The sequence below is a fragment of the Spermophilus citellus genome (assembly GCF_964194105.1).
Source record: "Spermophilus citellus genome assembly, chromosome: 10".
Classification (NCBI taxonomy): domain Eukaryota; kingdom Metazoa; phylum Chordata; class Mammalia; order Rodentia; family Sciuridae; genus Spermophilus; species Spermophilus citellus.
Window position 1 is genome coordinate 26,179,918 of NC_138197.1, and position 18,909 is coordinate 26,198,826.

Genomic DNA, 18,909 nt, shown 5'->3' on the forward strand with positions numbered 1-18,909 from the left:
AGTAAGAGTTAATGTAAAGTGCATGGGATTAGGAGTCAAATGGTGTGGATTTTATTTCTTAAGTTTTGTTTATTGGTTGTGTTTTCTATCCTCTTGACAAGCTTCCATAGCTTAACCTAGATGGAAGAAATTATCACCCCCGTGAGCATCCATTCAATACTTCATATTGAGATTAAATTGTAGAAGACTATAAAGAATGCGTACAAATGTTGAGCCTTATTACTATGACCAAAATAATTCTGTGTGTATGTGCATGTGTACGTGCATGTGTGTCTGATACACACACTTACATGATGTTTATGGGTTCCCCCTTGATGTCCTTGGGTTGCTACACATTAAGTCGTTCTTTTAACTTTTCTCCTTCTACTAACAGTAAGCTTTTAATAAGGGCAAACAACTGTCAGTCCATTTGCTAGAATTTTGTTTCTAACCATTCTTCACAAAATGTTCTCTCTCATTGATGAAATACCAATGTTGGTTACTTCTAGATAGTAGTTTGATTTTTTTAGCATTGTAAATGAGGAATAACATTTCCAGTTAAAATGCCAGTTAACTTTTGTTTTTATTGTTGAAAACTTAAGGAAATAATATAAAGCTGTTTTACTCAAACCATTTCAGTTTGATCCCTTGAAGAATGGATCTTCAGGTTCCATTCTCCATTGTTGATTTTTGCTAGTGAAGGAATTGCTGTTTTTGATAATAAAATGCAAATAGAACTTTTTCCATTTAAAATATCAAATCATTTCATCTAAGAGGGAAATTTCTTTCCAACATTTGGATGTTTTTATAGACATTTAAAACTTATTCTGTTGTCACAAGTTCTAGCAAAGTAGGCAAAACATTTTTTTTTTTGAGAACTTACCAGAGCTTGAAGTTGAAGGAAAGGTATCATCATTCTTTCTCTATTTGTATTTTCTTTCCTAAATTATTTCATTTGTCACAAACCCTAATGAACTATAAAGAGCTCTCAAGACCCAGATACAGAAGAAAGTATAAAATGATGGTTGCCACATCTTTTTTGCTATTGCTGCTAGAGAACAAAAACATGATCTGTTATTTAGATTATTTCTTTCTTCTTATAGTAGTACAGAAGGGCTGTGGAGCTTATATGGACCAGGAAGTTATTAATTTTTTTAACTAATTCTGGTGCAATGTGTGTTGCTAAAATAAGCAAATTATAGAATAGGTTTAATCAAATAATAGTCTGCTGAAATAAGAATTTGTTTTCAGTACATTAATTTAGGTTTTTTTAATTTTTAGTTTTGATGTTATGTCTCCAAAAATCACCTACATAGAATTAGCAGTGATTAACCATTGGCAGTTCTTAGGCCTTTTTCCAACCTTGGTGACTCAAGATGATAGCATCAGGGTGATAATTGCTTTGAAAATGTGCACCCATGTTTTATTGATGTCTGATTTTTCAAGTTCTACTTAGAACCATGCGTACTTATTATAGGATTTATCTACCTAAGCCCTCTGACTTTACTTAAAAAAAGAAAAGGAAAATTGAGATGGCTTGAAAAGGAAGCATTTCTTTCACCCTAACATTTCCACTCTCTTTTTAAAAATTTCTTCAGTTGCAGAGATTGGTTGCCATAAGTTAATATTACTGGAAACATAAAAGCAGTGCCAGTGAAAGAATACAGCCAATTGGTATGAATTCACCTCCTCTGCAGTCCATCTCAACTCTGTGGCTATTTCCAGTTCACATGCTTTCATAGAAATACCCAGCATTGTTAAATGTTCTTTGGGAATGTGAACCGTATTTCGAGAGACAGTAAAAACATTTTGTAAATTCCCTACTCAAAAAGCATATCAGTTATTTAAAGTGTCATTTACTGATTTTTATTCATTCTCACAAATCTTTGGCAGTGTTGACTTAATGGAGAAATGCAAAAATGTATTTAAAAATCAAGAAACTTACTAAGACCCAAATTTGAATTGTAGAAAAATGGTGTCTTCTTCAGTTCTGTGTCTGACTCCTGCCTACACGTGAGTCCTTCATAAGAACAGTAATAAAAGATAAAGTACTTTAAGCCTAATGTAATGCATAATTCAGTGATATTGTTATCATTGATTACATCAGGAATAACTTAGAAATTATTTTGAAAGAGCAGACTAGAAATTATCTGCATTGTTATGCAAGTCATATGCATTTAAATGGGTAGTATAACAAAAAAATAAAATTTATAAGTTCTTTCATGACATATGGCTTATTTTGATGTTATCATCCATTGAAACCAATGTCTCCCATCTTCAAAGAAACTAGAGGAGCTACTTTCACTGTGCCTATCATCCTGGATTTCATCAGACATTGTCTAAGTCATCTATGCTTCACTGCACTGTCATCCCTCTATTGTTATGTACTTTCTTAACCCAATCCTCCAGTTCCTCTGATCCTTCTGATATTTCCCTTCTGAGTCATCAAAATTCACAAGTTTATTTTGTCTTCATTAATTAATTTATTAATTCAACAAATATTCATTAATTTTCTACTCCATGCCATGCCTTGACAGCATTCTTTTTTGAACCATCTTTCACCTTCTTTGCCTGAAATATAATCTTATCTCTTTTCTGGCTGCTGCCAACAACCCTTTCTGGTGATCAATAAATAGTTATACTTAATCTTAGTGGCTAGATATAGACTCTCATCCCACTATATCTTCATTCATTGTTCCATCACATTCTTATATAAAAATCCCTGCTTCTTCAAGGCTCATACCATTCAACTCTGGCACTGAAGCTTTTGTTTTGTAGGGGGATTGAATTCAGGGGCACTTTACCGCTGAGCTATACCCCCTTGCCCTTTTTTGGGGAGGGGGTACTAAGGATTAAATCAGAGGTACTGTACCACTGAACAACAACCCTACCTCCTGCCTTTTCTTTCTGTATTTTGAGACAGGGTCTCACTCATTTTATTTGCCCATGCTGGCCTTGTACATGCGATCCTCCAGCTTCAGCCTCTGAAGTAGCTGGATTACAGGTGTATGCCACAACCTCCAGTTGTGCTGAAGTTTTTCATTGAAGACTTCTGCAGTCTCAGTGATTTCATGAGTGAGAAATACCCATGTGGTAGTAATCATTTGTGACTTTGTCTTCGAAGTTTCTTGGCCAGAAGCCTTTGTTTCCAGTGTCTTCCTTCATTTGATCTCAAGCATTATAGACCTTGTTGTAATCTAGTTTACCTCCCTATTCTTTGTTAAAGCATTGTTCCTAATCACAGTTTCCTGTTATTTTAGCTTTCTCGTCAAGTATTCCTGCTATACCACCTTTCTATATCATTTGAAGTTTTAGATCTTTGTTGCTTTTTGCTTTATCCTAATCCATTAGCCCTTTCCTTGTTTCTCTCTGTGTCATGCTTAGATTCCTTGAGCTATTATTTTAGTAATTCTGATTTTAACATTCTAAATCTTCTTGCTCCTCTATTTAATCAGATCCTTTTGGTACCTTTCGGTTGCTTTGACCTATATACCAAAATCCCTAATATGGTCTAAAATCCATCTTCATGTCTTTCTTCCTTCTTCAGCCACATTTGTATCCTTATTCCCCTTGTTCTAGGGCTTACGGTAGATGTGTGCTTTTTTTTTTGGGCGGGGGGTTCTTCTTTGGTAGATATCTGCTTTCCCACCTCAAGGCTGCTATTACTATGGGATCCTAAGTGGAATACCCTTTTCTTCTCCACCTGCTTCTTGGCTGTCTTGGGGAAACATATTCATTTATATAATATTCACTGTTTATAATTATATATTAATAAATTATATTAATTAGTGATTGTATCTCTAAGCATAAAGATAATATGGATTTTAAGCTTTAGAGTTGGAGGCACATGTCTGTTTTGTTTTCTAGTATGCCATGAGGGCATAGCACTTTGTGTCCGGCACATACTATAAGTTAAATATTTGGGGGGAATAAGAGAAAAGGGAGAGAAAGAAAGGAGAGAAAGATGCAAGAGTGGGCATTAGAATACTCCCCAGAATGACTCATTAGATATAATGTGAAAAGCTTTTCCAGATTTTGGACAACAGCATGAAAGGTGAATACTGTGGAGTCAGATTGCCTAGGCTGGAATCTTAGCTTTGCTTTCTCTGACTGAATGATGTTGGGCAAGGCACTTTACCCTCTAAAGCTGTTTCTTCTGCTACAGAAACAAGAATTGATGGTTATGATGATAATAATACCTAATACCCACTTCGCAGGATCATTGTGAAGTTTTAATGAGATAATATATGTAAAACACTTAGAACAGTGCCCTTCAAAGTGGTCATATAATGTAAGTTGTTGTTGTTATTATTGGCAGAAGTTATAGTTATTCCATATCCATAAAATATTGTATTATTGATGTGTATTTGGTTAAAGAATTACCATGCATTGGCAAAAAGAACATATTAGGAAAAAAAGATTCCTAGTGTAAATACACTAGCATAAAACTTTGTTAGTAAATATACATTCAAATTCTCATTGGCAGTGATTATGAAACATCTAAAGGAGTTGGGTAAAATATGTTGATAGGATTTGTGTATAAATACACACACACACACACGTACCCATTAATAAAGTGTATATGCATATACACCCATATGTATACATATACACTTTTCTCACTAATATTTCATACATGCTTCTTGGCCCAGAAGAAGCTTGGTAACTTTTTTTGATACTTGTAAAACAAGATGGGTGTTAATCTCAAATTTTGTTCAAGTGAACAAAACCAGTAAACTCAGATGAACAAACTGGCTTACATGGCGATTGCTTAACCTTTAGATAAAATTTTGGGGTTTTTTTTCTTTTTTTTTTTTTTAATTTTAACCACTCCCTTTATCTTCTTTTGTAGACTTAGGCTTCTTACCCTCCCAAGAAACTATAATAAGATTTTCCATAAGCATCTTGGAAACTACAACAAGTACTTTGCTAACTGTTGTGGAATAGAAGGCAGTGAGAAATGAAGATGTAGGCTTTGCCAGCACCTAAAGCATCTCATTGCTTTGCTTTCTTAAGGAAAATAGGTCTGTGGTGGAATCATAATTTGTTCCTTTCTTATTCTGAGTAAAAGTTTATTAGCTTGTGATTTAAGCAAACCATCTGGTCCTGCTGGCACTGCACACTGTCAAGCCCTGAGCTTTCTCCATAACATGTTACTAGAGGCAGTTAAGTTACTTGAATCCCATCTCTGGCTAGGGCTTTTTGTGTGTGTCTTAAAACTTCTGCTATTAAAAATTATTCTCTGACCTGGAGCATATTTTAAAATTATAAAGAATTTCTTCATTGTTTATTCTAAAATTTATCTCTTTTTTTCTTCTACTTAGTTTTCATTACCTTCATTTCAGTTATGATGCTCAGTGTACTATGCAAGGAGGACTGTGGTAGGATGTAATGGTGCTACCTGGGTATGCTCTCCTGGATTATAGAAGAACAAAAAATAAAGTCATTCAAATTGACTTTGAAACTGTTTCATTGGCTTAGAGCCAGAGAGTGAATCAGGTGATTAATTGGAAATCTTGGTTTATGTTATCATTCTTTCTTTCAATACTAAAATGCTTTAAAACTTGTTTGGATAGATATATAATCTGAGGCAGAAATACCTTGTAGATCTGACACAAATGGATAGGAAACTAAAGCCATCTTTAAGAACATGGTACTAACACAAAGCTCTGAGGTAAAAAATTTTAGATGGAAGGCAAAACATATCTTTAGAAATGGTAGACTACATGCCAGGAAAATGACTTCCACAGAAATAGTTGAAGGTGCTATATAAAATAAACTCCCCCCCCCAAACCCCCAAAAAGAAATCCTTAAGCCAAGAGAAGAAAAGTAAGGAATTCAAAGATAAATACTTAATAAGCAGTAGAACTTGAACATTGAGGTTTGTATTTTGGCAGGATAAAGAAAAGATCCTGGTCTGGGGTGTGGTTCAGTGGCAGAGTGCTTGCCTAGCATATGTCAGACACTAGATTTGATCCTTAGCACCACATAACTAATAAAGGCATTCTGTCCATCTGCAACTATGAAAAAAAAAAAAAAAAAGAAAAGATTCAGGGCAGCCAACCAATATCCCACCCTCATTTAAAAAGAAAAAAAAAATTTTATAAAGTTCAAAAAATTTTATGAAGTAAAATTTTATGAAAACACTAAAAATATTCACTGGCCTTCAGTGAAACTAAAAGAAAAAAGAAAGACATAGAATGGGTAATATTTAGAATGATTACAGGTTCATAACTACTATCCTAGGACAGGGGGGTTAAAAAGATACTAAAGTATCTTTGCCAGTAAACTCAAAAATTTAGATAAAATGACCAAATGCCAAGAAAAATGGAACTTGGCAAAGCCAGCTAAATATGAAAAAGAAAACTTGAAAAAGAATGAGTGAGTATAAAAATTTTCAAACCCAGAGATTTATATTGATCGATGTTTAGTAAACTTAAAGTAAGCAAATAATTTCCCATTCTTACAGAAACAAGTCTAAAAAATAAAAAAGGGGTGGCTTTGCTCTACATTGCTTATCCTAGGATACAACTAGGGGGCCACAGCTACTTTGTTATTCTCTTAGAGTGGTAGAAATGCAATCCAGTTACACAGATTATAAGCCTTAGCTTGTGTCAGATAAGCTAACATCCCATTTTCCAAAGGAAGCCACATAGCCTAACCAAAATCAATGTCCTCTGCCTACCATGAGGCCGTGACAAGACTGTATGTAGATGGACAGTACTTTAGAGGAATGGAAAATTGAGACCACTAATTTAGTCTACCAGTGAAGCTCAATAGGAAATATGTGATTTGGGGTTTAAGGAAAGATTTTTTAATCAGGTTATAGTAGTCACAAATCCTAAAATGAATGCTCGATATGGTCAATTACATTTATATATTTGAGATCATTGAAGAATACCATAATAAAAAGAAAACATCAGATCTCAACTGGGAGATTTGCTTTACACATAATTAATGAAAGAATATATGTCTGGAATATATGTTTATTTATATTTTTATGACTATCAAGCCTACAAAAATAACAAAAACAAACCAATGGCGGTGTTAGATTGTGGGAGGTAGATTTGATTGGGAATTTACAAAAGCAGCAGTCATGCAAATGGTTCAAAACAAAGCATTGTTTGACTTTGCTGATTATTATTGAGATGACATAAGAATTTGGTGAAAGATTGAGAAACTTATAATGAAGAAATCACTGTCTGAACACACACACCAATGTTAATGCTAAAACTGGGACAGGTAGCCATTACATGTCAATTTTATGATGTAATATGAACTACATAGCCTTACCTATGAAGTAATGCTATCAAAAAGACAAAAAAAATCAAATCCAAATCTGTTTATGTCTTTAGATCTTTTGGTTTACAAAAACCAAGAGAATAGGAGGAACAAATAAAGTGGCACCCCTCCCCCCCAAAAAAAGTCAACCAGAATATTGTGCATTGAATAGAACAAAAGTGACCCAGTTTTGTCAAAAGAGTTCATGACATGGGAAATTTAAAATGTAAAGAACTGGAGCATTTGTTCAAGCACCATTCGTTCAAAAGAATATTCTTTCCTCATTGAATTGCCTTGATAGCCTTGTCAAAAATCAGTTGACCCTTCAAAGTTAGGTTTTTTTCCCCTGGACTGTGAGTTTTTTGGGTTTTTTTTTTTTTTCATTGATAACCTATTTCATTAAAGCAATATCAGCCATGCAGCTTCTTAGTAAGTTTTGAAGTCAAGAAGTATGAGTCAAAAATAAGAGACCTAGAATAGCAAAAGCAATTCTAAACAGGAAGAGTGAAACAGGTGGTATCGATATACTAGACCTTAAACTATACTACAGAGCAGTAGTAACAAAAACAACATGGTACTGGCACCAAAACAGGCTGGTGGACCAATGGTACAGAATAGAAGACACAGAGACTAACCCACAAAACTACAACTACCTTATATTAGACAAAGGTGCTAAAATCATGCACTGGAGAAAGGATAGCGTCTTCAACATATGGTGCTGGGAAAACTGGAAATCCATATGCAACAAAATGAAATTGAATCCTTATCTCTCACAATGCACAAAAGTTAACCCAAAATGGATCAAGGATCTAGGAATTAAACCAGAGACTCTGCATCTAATAGAAGAAAAAGTAGGCCCTAATCTCCATCACATGGGGTTAGGCCCCAATTTCCTTAATAAGACCCTTATAGCACAAGAATTAAAACCAAGAATCAACAAATGGGATGAATTCAAACTAAAAAGTTTCAAATGTATGATATGTCAAGATCACTGTACTGTCATGTGTAACTCAGTAAAACAAATTAAAAAAAAAGAAGTATGAGTCCTGCAATATTTTTTTCCAAGATAATTTTGTCTGTTTCTGAATTTCTTTTATTTCCATGTGAACTCGAGAATCATCTTGCCAATTTCTGCAAACAAACAAACACAGCTAAGGCTTTTATAGGAATCATTTTGAACCTGTAGGTCAATTTGCAGAGTATTGCCATCTTAACAAAATTAAGCCTTTTTATCCAGGAACTTGAGTGTCTTTCCATTTATATGTCATCTTTAATTTCTTTCAAGAATGTTTTATAACTTTTTGTATACATGTTTTACATTTCTTTTGTTTTTAATTTATACCTACACAGTTCACTATGCCATTTTAAATGGAATTTTTTAAAATTTTATTTGTATTCTGTATGGTCATACAGTTGATTTTTTGTCTGTCTTGTCTTATATCCAACAATGTTCCTCTATTCATTGATTATAAATGATTCTTAGTAGATTCCTTAGGATTTTTCTGTACACAACAGCATGTCATCTTCAACTAGAGGAAGTTTTATGCTTTCTTGCAGTATGGGTAACTTTTTTTTTTAATCTTGTTTTAGTTGTTGACGGACCTTTCTTTATTTTTATGTGGTGCTGAGGATTGAACCCAGTGTCGTACACATGCTAGGCAAGCACTCTACCACTGTGCTACAGCCCCAGCCCAGGATAATTTTTATTCTTTTTGCAAGGCTTAATTTTTCTATCTCTAGTACAATGTTAAATAGAAGTAGCGAGAGCAAATAGTCTGATTTTGTTCTTGGTCCATCATTTTAGGGAGTTTTTTCTATTCCTAGTTTTTAAAGTGTTTTATCATAAAAAGGATGTTAGGAATTGGTAAATGCTTTCTGTACATTTATTGAAATAACAATATGATTTTTATATTGTATTCTTCAATATGATTTTAAACCAACTTCCATTCTTTGGGTAAGTCCCAATTTTTACATGATACTGTGTTCATGTTTGGGTTTCTGAGTATTTCAGTGAGCATTTTTGTATCTATGTTCATAGAGGATGTGAATTGCTTTTTTCACTTCTTTCTGTAGTCACACCCCCTCCAACATGATATCTTAAGCTGGTTTTGGCACCAATTTTGGTGTCCTTTTACCTTGATCCCTGTTTTTCTTGCTTTATAGCACAAGATGTGCAAAGATGATTTGTATGTTTCTAGCCCCAAATCTGGACTCAACCATTTTTCTAAGGAGCCTGTTCAATTTAGTGGTAAACCATAATCTGACTGCCACAGCGGTCAGTATTGCTGGGTTGTCATTGCTTCTCACTTCTGGGTGGTGAGTACATGGGGCTGTTTTGCTCTTGGTTGTAGAATACACACATATGGTAGGTTTTTTTAAAATATTCATGAAAAACAATGTTGGATGAAGTAAGAAAGATTTTATTTATACAAGTTCATAAACTGATAAAAATGAGTAGTGTTTTATTTGGAGATTGTACATATAAAATACATACATGAGGTTAAAAAGAGACACATAAGGGAAAAAGTAACATAAATTACCTTTCTCAGGAGATTTAGTGGAATACATACAGTTGGATAACTGTACTTTCAATGCTCCTGGGTAGTGATTATAGTGGTTCTCCCTTATATGTGGGAGATACTTTCTAAGACCTGCCCCTTCCATGGATGCTTAAAACCACAAATAATACTGAATTCTATATGCAATATATTGTTACACATGTGCATGTATACCTATGATAAAATTTAAGAATTGACACAATTAGCAACAAGAACTAAAAATAGAGTAATTCCAACAATGTATAATAATAATTATGTGAATGGACATATACTTTCTTTCAAAATGTCTTATTATACTTTTCTCCTTTTGTTTAAAGGAAGCACTTTACTTCTTTTTGGCATATTTGAATTTCGACTTAATACTTCAGGGCATTATTAAATAAAATAAGGATTACTTGAATACAAACCCTAAAAGTCCAAGGCACTGCATCTGATAACTGATATAATTGCTAAATTATTGATAGGCAGGTTGAAGCCACAGAACAAAGAAAGAATTCACATTCCAGGAAGGATAGAGGAGGACAGTGTGAGATTTTATTACGTTACTCAGTGCAGTGCACAATTTAAAACTTACGAATCGTTTATTTCCGGACTTTGGGTGACTGAAAACTGCCACGGGCAAAATCATCAATAAGGGAGGACTCCTGTATGTAGATGTGTGTTTTGTTCTTAATCCTGAAACATATATATATGGAAGACTTTTTAAATGCATTCATAAATTGCTCATTTATGAAATTTAAAATTTGTTGTTTACAATATGAAGTGTTGTTGAAACATTTTTCCTATATATCATAAGTAGTCTTTAATTTCTGATATTTTTCAGAATAGGTGGAAATTTATTTCTAATCATGATTTTTGAAATTTGTGCTGTTTATAGTTCTCAGCCAAGTATCTATATTAGTTTAAAAAAATGAATTTTCACCATTACAATATATACAGAAATCAAGTGGGTTTTTTTGTGTGTGTGTGTGTGTATATCCTTATAACCCTAAAGTAGTAAAAATATTATTCAGTGTACAAAGTGCTCTTAACATAGAAAAAATATAAAGAAAAATTAATTAAACTCAATGAAAAGTAAAAAAAAATTCTCTTTATACAACTCTCTTAAATAAATTATGGTATTTTCACATAGTGTAATAGCATAGAATCATGAGAATTTCAGAACTGTATTTATACCTAAAAATGTGGATGAATCTCACAGATTTAACACTGAGAAAATATGTAAAATGATATGCTTTTTCAATTCTATTTGTACAAAATTAAAGCAAAAATGCAAACTAGACTAGAGTGTGGAAAAACAAAATAGTGAATACCCTTATCTGGAAAGGTGATATAAGGGTGGTTTCTATAGTACTGATAGTATTCTGTTTATGGATCTATGTGCTGATTACAAAGATGGGTTCACTCAGAAAATTCTTCAATGAGTACATTTATTGTCTGAGTATTTTTTCTGTATGTTGTACTAAAATAAAGATTGAACAAAAAAGTTTAGATGCTTGTGAGTGTGTATAGAATTGTCATCCTTTTGGGTAGGAAAAGGAGGAATCAACATTATGTATGCCTGCTTGTGTACATGCAAAATATTTCTCCAAGTTATTAAGAAGCTAATATCATTGGTTGCCTGAAATGGTGAAGAATAGAGTGGAAGGGAGACTTTTTGAGATCTGTTTAGATAAATCCATAAAAGAGGGACACAAATGGTGCTTATCTATTGATTTTGTGTTATCATAAGAACTTAACATTTGTACACAATTTTAGATAAGATTTTACATGAGTTAAACTGATAAAATTGAATCAATCTTTTCAGTACTTTTTACAAGGCAGAGGGAGATATATATTCATATAAAACTTGCAGATGTTAATACATACCCGAGGAAATCTGCATGACAGTATATTCTCATGGTAACTTGGACCGTGAGGATCCCATTAGCTGAGGACATCAACTTGATTACTTCTGTAAAATAATGCACGTGCCAAAAAACAAAATATATCTGCTTCTATGAGTATTTAGCAGCTGATTCCAGTCTACAGCAAGATGTGATTAGTTACCAGACATTATTTCTAGGGGTCAGTGAACAACTCTGGTGTATTTTACTGCAGTTTTTTCTCCAGACAACGCTTAGTTTCAGTATCACACCAATTAGTTTATGTAGGAGGAGTCGAGCAGTGATAAATGCTCTACCTATCCCTATCGCAACTTCTGAAAAGATCTGTTGTCACCAAGATTATTTCTTGAAAAGCAGTACCCATGCAGTTGGCTATTTTCTTACCTGGTTGAGGTTATTTTTTGGTGATAACACATGTTTTCATCAGCATTATTTTTACTTCTTAATTAAAATGACCTTATTTATTTAAATAATTCTGATTAGGTAAACACCCAGAGTAAGTAGAAAAGTACATATCTTGCTCTCTGAGTTTCTTTTCCATATGATTTAGCATCCCCTCCTCCACCCTACATGCACACCCTGGGTGGTTTTTATTTGTTTTTCAGGTCTGTTTCTATCAAGGTTCCTCCACCTCCTACCCCAGTGTATTTAAAGCATTCGATGTCCTATCCATCTGGTTGATTAGAACAGTATCAACCAGACAGATACTGGTCTCCTCAGTCCCCTCAGTCTTTCTTTAAAAAAAAAAAAAAAAAAAGTCTATTTGCCTGGCGTTACAGTAAGTAGCTGTTTGGTTGAATTATGACTTTTTTTTTTTTTTAATAGTTCTGGGGGACAATAGGCTGCTATTTTAAAAAAATTCTTAATTGTGTAAACAATAAAAATAGGTGTATAAAATCTATATATATAGTTTTATATATATATATATATACATATACTATATATATTTATAACTATGTGTATGCTGAATCTTTTAAAGTTTATGTCCTTTATTTCCTAAAATTCTCCTATCAGTATTTATTATGATTTTTTTCTTTGTATTTTTGTGTTTTATTTCCATAGAAATTTCTGGACCATTTTGAAACAACATTCATATAGGGATTTTCTATAGTAAAGTGTTGCTTCTATTTTTAGCATTTTTTTAGTTATACAAGAACATAATATCTTTATATTTTTTTATTTATTTTTATATGGTGCTGAAGATTGAATCCAGTGCCTCATATGGACAAGGCAAGTGCTCTGCCACAGAGCCACAACCCCAGCCCAAAGTGTGATTTCTTTTTTTTTTTTTTTTTTAGAGAGAGAGAATTTTTAATATTTATTTTTTTAGTTCTCGGCGGACACACCATCTTTGTTGGTATGTGGTGCTGAGGATCGAACCTGGGCCGCACGCATGCCAGGCGAGCGCACTACCGCTTGAGCCACATCTCCAGCCCCCAAAGTGTGATTTCTTGAACTATGACTTACATATGCACTTTCAAAAAGAAAATTATATATGTACATACCAGAAAAGAATAAGTTATTTCTGATCTAAATTAAAAAGAATTATAGAATCAGGAAGTCATTATTGACTATATCTTGATATGTAGGTCTGATCCAGAAAGAGTAGAGAAATTTTTGTGTATTCTTATGTACCCTCAATTTTATGGGCCCAGTAGTTGCCTGTGGTGCAGCTTCCCTGACTCTTAAATGATCAAAATGTTCTCTTTTTCTCCTTTCCATTTTTGTCATAGGTGGAGGAGCTATTGATGGCCATGGAGAAAGTAAAGCAGGAACTAGAGTCCATGAAAGCAAAGCTGTCTTCCACTCAGCAGTCTCTGGCAGAAAAGGAAACTCATTTGACCAATCTTCGGGCAGAGAGAAGGAAACACTTAGAGGAAGTTCTAGAGATGAAGTAAGTGTTTATAACCTTGTTCTTTAATTAAGCACATGCTTAGTTGAAATGCTTTTCTTTCTGACTTTCATATTATATCTTTATTACCCGTACACTTAGCCTAATCATTATGCTAGCTTGCATTCTCACTATATAACAAATTTGGTGACATGTGGCGCAAATCCTTTTCAAACAGAATTATTTTGAGGCACTTTTTCAGTGAATTTTAGAGTATTCTCATGTATATGTTTCGGCATCTAATTACCTCTCTGAAATTCCTAAAATCATGGGAAAGTTTATGTAAATTGGTCAGATAATTAGGGAAGAGGGTTATTGATTCTGAGATCATATGACTACTACTAGAATTTTCTTTTTTTCATGGATTCAAAAGCAGGCCCTTGTATATGCTAGGCAAGCACTCTGCCACCACCGTCAATACCAGTACTTGGGGGCTGGGGATGTGGCTCAAGCAGTAGCGCGCTCACCTGGCATGCGTGTGGCCCGGGTTCGATCCTCAGCACCACATACCAACAAAGATGGTGTGTCCGCCGAGAACTAAAAAATAAATATTAAAAAATTCTCTCTCTCTCTCTCTCTCTCTCTCTCTCTCTCTCTGTCTGTCTCTCTCTCTCTCTCTAAAAAAAAAAACAGTACTTGCCAATTTTTTTTAATACTTACTATAAACATTTTGAAAGGTATAAAAAAATAGAGTATTCTAATGAACCTCCGTTTACCTGTCCTTCAGATTCAACAGTTAACATTTTGCTACACTGGAAGCCAGTATTTTACAAAATGGTCACTTTTAGCAAAAGTTTGCTGTACCTCATTTTCCTATTTGCTCCACATCTGTGGATTCCTGAGACTGTCATTGTTGTGAAGTATATATACATCTTCTACTACATAATAGATGCTTCTTTTTCTCCTCCGTGACCTTCTGTTTAGAACACATATCTCTATTAAATGTCCAATAATAATCCAATAAATGCCATTTACCATTGATTACCATTTACCATCCTTACCTAAAGACCTATTCCCATTTTAATAAAACCAAGTCTAACATGAGATCTCTTAGTTACCAGTTGTCTGTGTTTTTGTTGTTGTCTGTCTTTGAGGAGGTGTTCTTTTTCCTTTGTAAGACCGGCTGCTTATCTTTGTAAGAAATTTTAAGCACTGGTTCCTCCTTTGCAATATTCCTTTATTTGTATTCTCTCACATTTATGTTCACTTTATTTTTTTTAATGTTTATTTTTTAGTTATAGATGGACACAGTATCTTTATTTTATTTTTATGTGGTGCCAAGGATCAAACCCAGTGCCTCACGAATGCTAGGTGAGCACTACATCTCTGAGCCACAAGCCCCGCACCTGTGTTCGCATTCTTTTATTTCCTTCTTTGTATTTTATTTCTTCCTCTCTGGCTAAAATAAATACATGTTTTTCAACCTGACTCATTTAATCTGTTATCACCTCTTCTTTTCTGCTACTTTGAACTGTCAATAAATTTTGAACACCTATATAATAGACAAGGATCTTGCCATAGTAAATAACTTTGAGTCTTCATGGGACATGACTACTGTGATACAGTGATAGCAACTCAAGGGTTGAGGAAGTGAATGTTAAGCTGTTACCTGTGATTTCAGGTTGGAATGGCACAGTGCAAGGTTGAGAGAAGAGTGTTACAGATGATATGCTTTTGGAAGAAATGAGTAAGTGAAGCCAGAAATAGACAGATGTCCTAGGACAATAGAGATTATGGTTCTGAGTATCACTGTGAGAAAAATTATTACAAGTATATTTGTTAGGAACAAGTTAGTGAAAGAGGTTTTAGATAAGAGTTTTGTCACTGTAGGCAAAATTCAAAGCTTAACATTTTGGAAGTGAAGTAGTAGAGATAATTATTTGGCAGTAGAGAGTGAAATCATTAGATGTGAATATGTCTGAGAACCATTCTAGAACATCTTAAGAGACAGAGGTGAGAAAAAAAATTGAATCAGATCTCTATGCTTTTAAGAAAATGGAGTCAGGATGGAGATAATGTTGGGGAAAACACGGTATCATTTGTGATATTCCTATGGAGAAACAGGCCTTATTAAAAGCAGCAATATAGGAATTTTGTTCTGTTTTCTCTAAGCACCAACATATGGCTTGTCAGGTCTTTTACCCTCAGTTTAAATAGCTACTTTTATACAGGTAGAGGTATATTTCCCTTTATCATTAGAACTTTGAGGTGATATGAAAGAATTTTAAGAATGCTTGAGTAAAAAGAGAATTGTATGTGATTTATTTTTCTATCACAGTACCAAACTTTATTTCTTGCTATCCGAGGTTTTATTTCTAGAAAATAAATACTATGATTGGCAGAATGTTATTGGTATTATGTTGTATGTTATACAATAAGCCATGGGATAATGGAAGGATATAGAGGAATGATAAACAATATAAAAATTTTTAAAAATAAACATTAAATAAAAGTTCTAGAAATACAGTGTTAAAACCTGGATCTGAGGACTGACTATTTTCTTAACTCACCTTCTTCAGTTGCTCAAGATACCTTTATGTGGCATCTTGATGTTCTTAGGCAGATTTTTCACAAGTTTTGTGTCACGCAGATTGTAACATTTTTTTAAGTTTTTAAAAGATTTTAATTTTACCTTGTTGCCTTTTACTTTCAAATTTTATTAAGATGTTTGTCCCCTAACTTCCATTTAATAAATTACATCAGTACTTTAGGCCTAATTAATTTGTTGAGAAAGTGTTAGCTCTTACCCAGTTTCTATTTGTACTGCTTTATAGACATGTGGTTCTACTAGGGGGTAGGGAGCATCATTTATTCTCTTCTTTCCATATAGAACAGTAATCTGAAAAATTCCTATACTCTTTTGAAAAAAATAAATTTTTAAAGTTTAGCTTTCAATATAAAGTAATGATTCACAGAGCTTCTACTAAAAACTCCGCAGTTAAATCTAAGTGTAATTATACTAAAAGCACCATAAATGATGTATCATGGGTTCAAAATACAGTAAATTTTCAGTTCCTTTTCACTGTGTAGCTGACTGAGGAAATAGTCTTTCCTCTTCTATGTTCTGAACTCCTGCTGTCTGTATTTTGAGCAAATTCTAATCATCTGGCCTGGGCTAAAGGTGCCTCAGTTTCCAAAAATTTGTTCAGAATATGTTCTGTCAGTGTGTAAGGAGGTTTTTACCCTGTAGATAGCATGATTGTATGTCTCTGAGTACTTTTGATACTAAGAAAAGCAGAGTTCTAAGCCAGATGTGGTGGTACATGCCTATAATCCCAGCAACTTAAGGAAACTGAGGCAGGAGGACCACAGGTTCAAAGCCAGCTTCAGCAATTTAGTGAGACCCTATCTCAAAATTAAAAAGGGGTGGGGATGTAGCCCAGTGGTAGAACACCCCAGTGGAATTCCCAATTCTGGGGTAGGGAGTGGAAAGAGAAAGCATACTTCCTACAATAAAAGAACCTGAATCTGAGTTCTGTCTCTGCCACTTATTAGCTCCATGGCCTCAGCAAGCTATTTAACCTGTCTGCAAGCATTAGTCTTCATTTTAAAACAGCAATAATAGTTCCTACTTCATAAAAGTTTTCTTATAAATTAGTAATATAAAGAATTAAGAACAGAAAGCACTTATAACTATGCTTTTACTGTAAGTTTTTTCCTACTGATGATTTATATGAAAACAAAATTATTTAAGTAGAGTTTAAGAGGAGAAAGGCAACATCCTTCCTGTGGCTATTGGCAACAACAGATTCTTCACTCTATAGTCAATGTAGGACTCATTGTATTTTTAAAGGTTTAAGTTATTTCATTTGAATTATTTAATTATCAAAAGCAAAAGAACTTGCTCAGTGTAAGTAGAGAAATTGATAAGTAGAAGAAATATGAAGAAAATGCAACATGCAAAGAGCCTGATAAATGCATATGTATAGACTCTGGATCTAGAATAAGAAATAGGCTTCCCTGAGGAAAAGACATTTGGCACTGGTGTGAATTTACTTTGTATTCAACTAGTGAATATACTTTATATAAAACCAGTGAAAATTATACCCTATATGTGTAATATGAACTGTAATGCATTCTGCTGTCATATATAAATTTTAAAAAATTAATTTAAAAAAAGATAGTTGGCACATTTCTATAGGGAATTCTTCAGCAAAGCACTAGAATACTCTAGTTTTCTGGTATAATCCTGACCTCATCAAACCGAAGAAAATGGCCTAAGTTCTTTTCCATACCTAGCATTTAAGATTGTCATTTTCACGTGTCTGTTACAGATAAATGGTGATTATGAGTTTGGAGAGATGTAAGACTGTGCACTTGGTAGTTTGCCAGTGGTTCATTAGAAACATTTGAGTTTGTTAGCCATCCCTGAAGAGAAGGAACATTTATATTGGCAAATTGCAGCATGGTTCTTCTTTTCCTTGTGTTGTGGATTTGTTAGCCATTATTTTTTATTCTACTTTTCTAGTAGCTCTTTTCCCTTAAGAAAGAAAGGGTAAAAGAGAGTGAGAGAAAAATAATAAAATAACAGCTGTAATAAGTTTTAAGTATTAATTGAGGTCATGGGGTTCACTGTTAAAAAATTGTGGATGAGCTGGTTCATTTTCCATTGCCTTAGCATTCAAACTCCTTCAGTCCTACCCTATATGGGCATGCAGAGTAAAGATGAAAAGACAGTTCTGATTTTTGATAAAATTTTTATCAAGCTAAGAATTTTCCCCCCCTTGGGAGCCAGTTTGTTCAGGAAAGGGATGGAAGGGTATTTTAGGTTCTTTGAGAATGCAGAGTTGTCCAGTAAGTAGCATCCTGTATCCAGACTACTAGTAGCTGTCTCTACCCTGAGCCATTGTGTTCATTAACCACATGTACATGTGTTGCCTCTCTTGTTCACTCTCTGCCTATGAGCCTGCATTTAATACTCTTTAAAGCAAACAATGAAATGAATTGATAGGAATAAATTAATCACTATGTTGATTGGGAGCTTAAAAATTCAAAACCAGTTACTTAAAAGATAATCTCGACACATGGGTGAAAATGTAAAACATTAGAATCTCCTGAACTGATCCTATAGACATGTCCAAAAGACTGGTTTTCTCTCTCTCCCTCTAGTTTTTTCCCACGTTTTCTTATTGTGCATTATAGTTGTACATAATGACAGGATTCGTTGTATAATGACATATTTGTACACAGTATGACAATGTAATTTGGTCAGTATCACTCTGTAGCATTTCCCCCTTTCCTCCCTACCTCACTTGGTCCCTTTCTTCTCATGATTTCCCTTTGGTATTTTCAGGGGATCCACCCCACCTTTGTT

General features: G+C 33.9%; 1 protein-coding gene across 1 annotated transcript in view; it reads left to right on the forward strand.

Annotated features, from left to right (window-relative positions):
- ERC1 (ELKS/RAB6-interacting/CAST family member 1) overlaps nt 1-18,909 on the forward strand; it is a gene marked incomplete at its 3' end in the record, with an annotated part of 440,133 nt that overhangs the window by 284,408 nt on the left and 136,816 nt on the right. Inside the window, exon 16 of the mRNA XM_081310767.1 lies at nt 13,438-13,599. Within this exon, the coding sequence (XP_081166893.1) occupies nt 13,438-13,599 (162 nt within the window). The remainder of the gene's footprint in view (nt 1-13,437; nt 13,600-18,909) is intronic.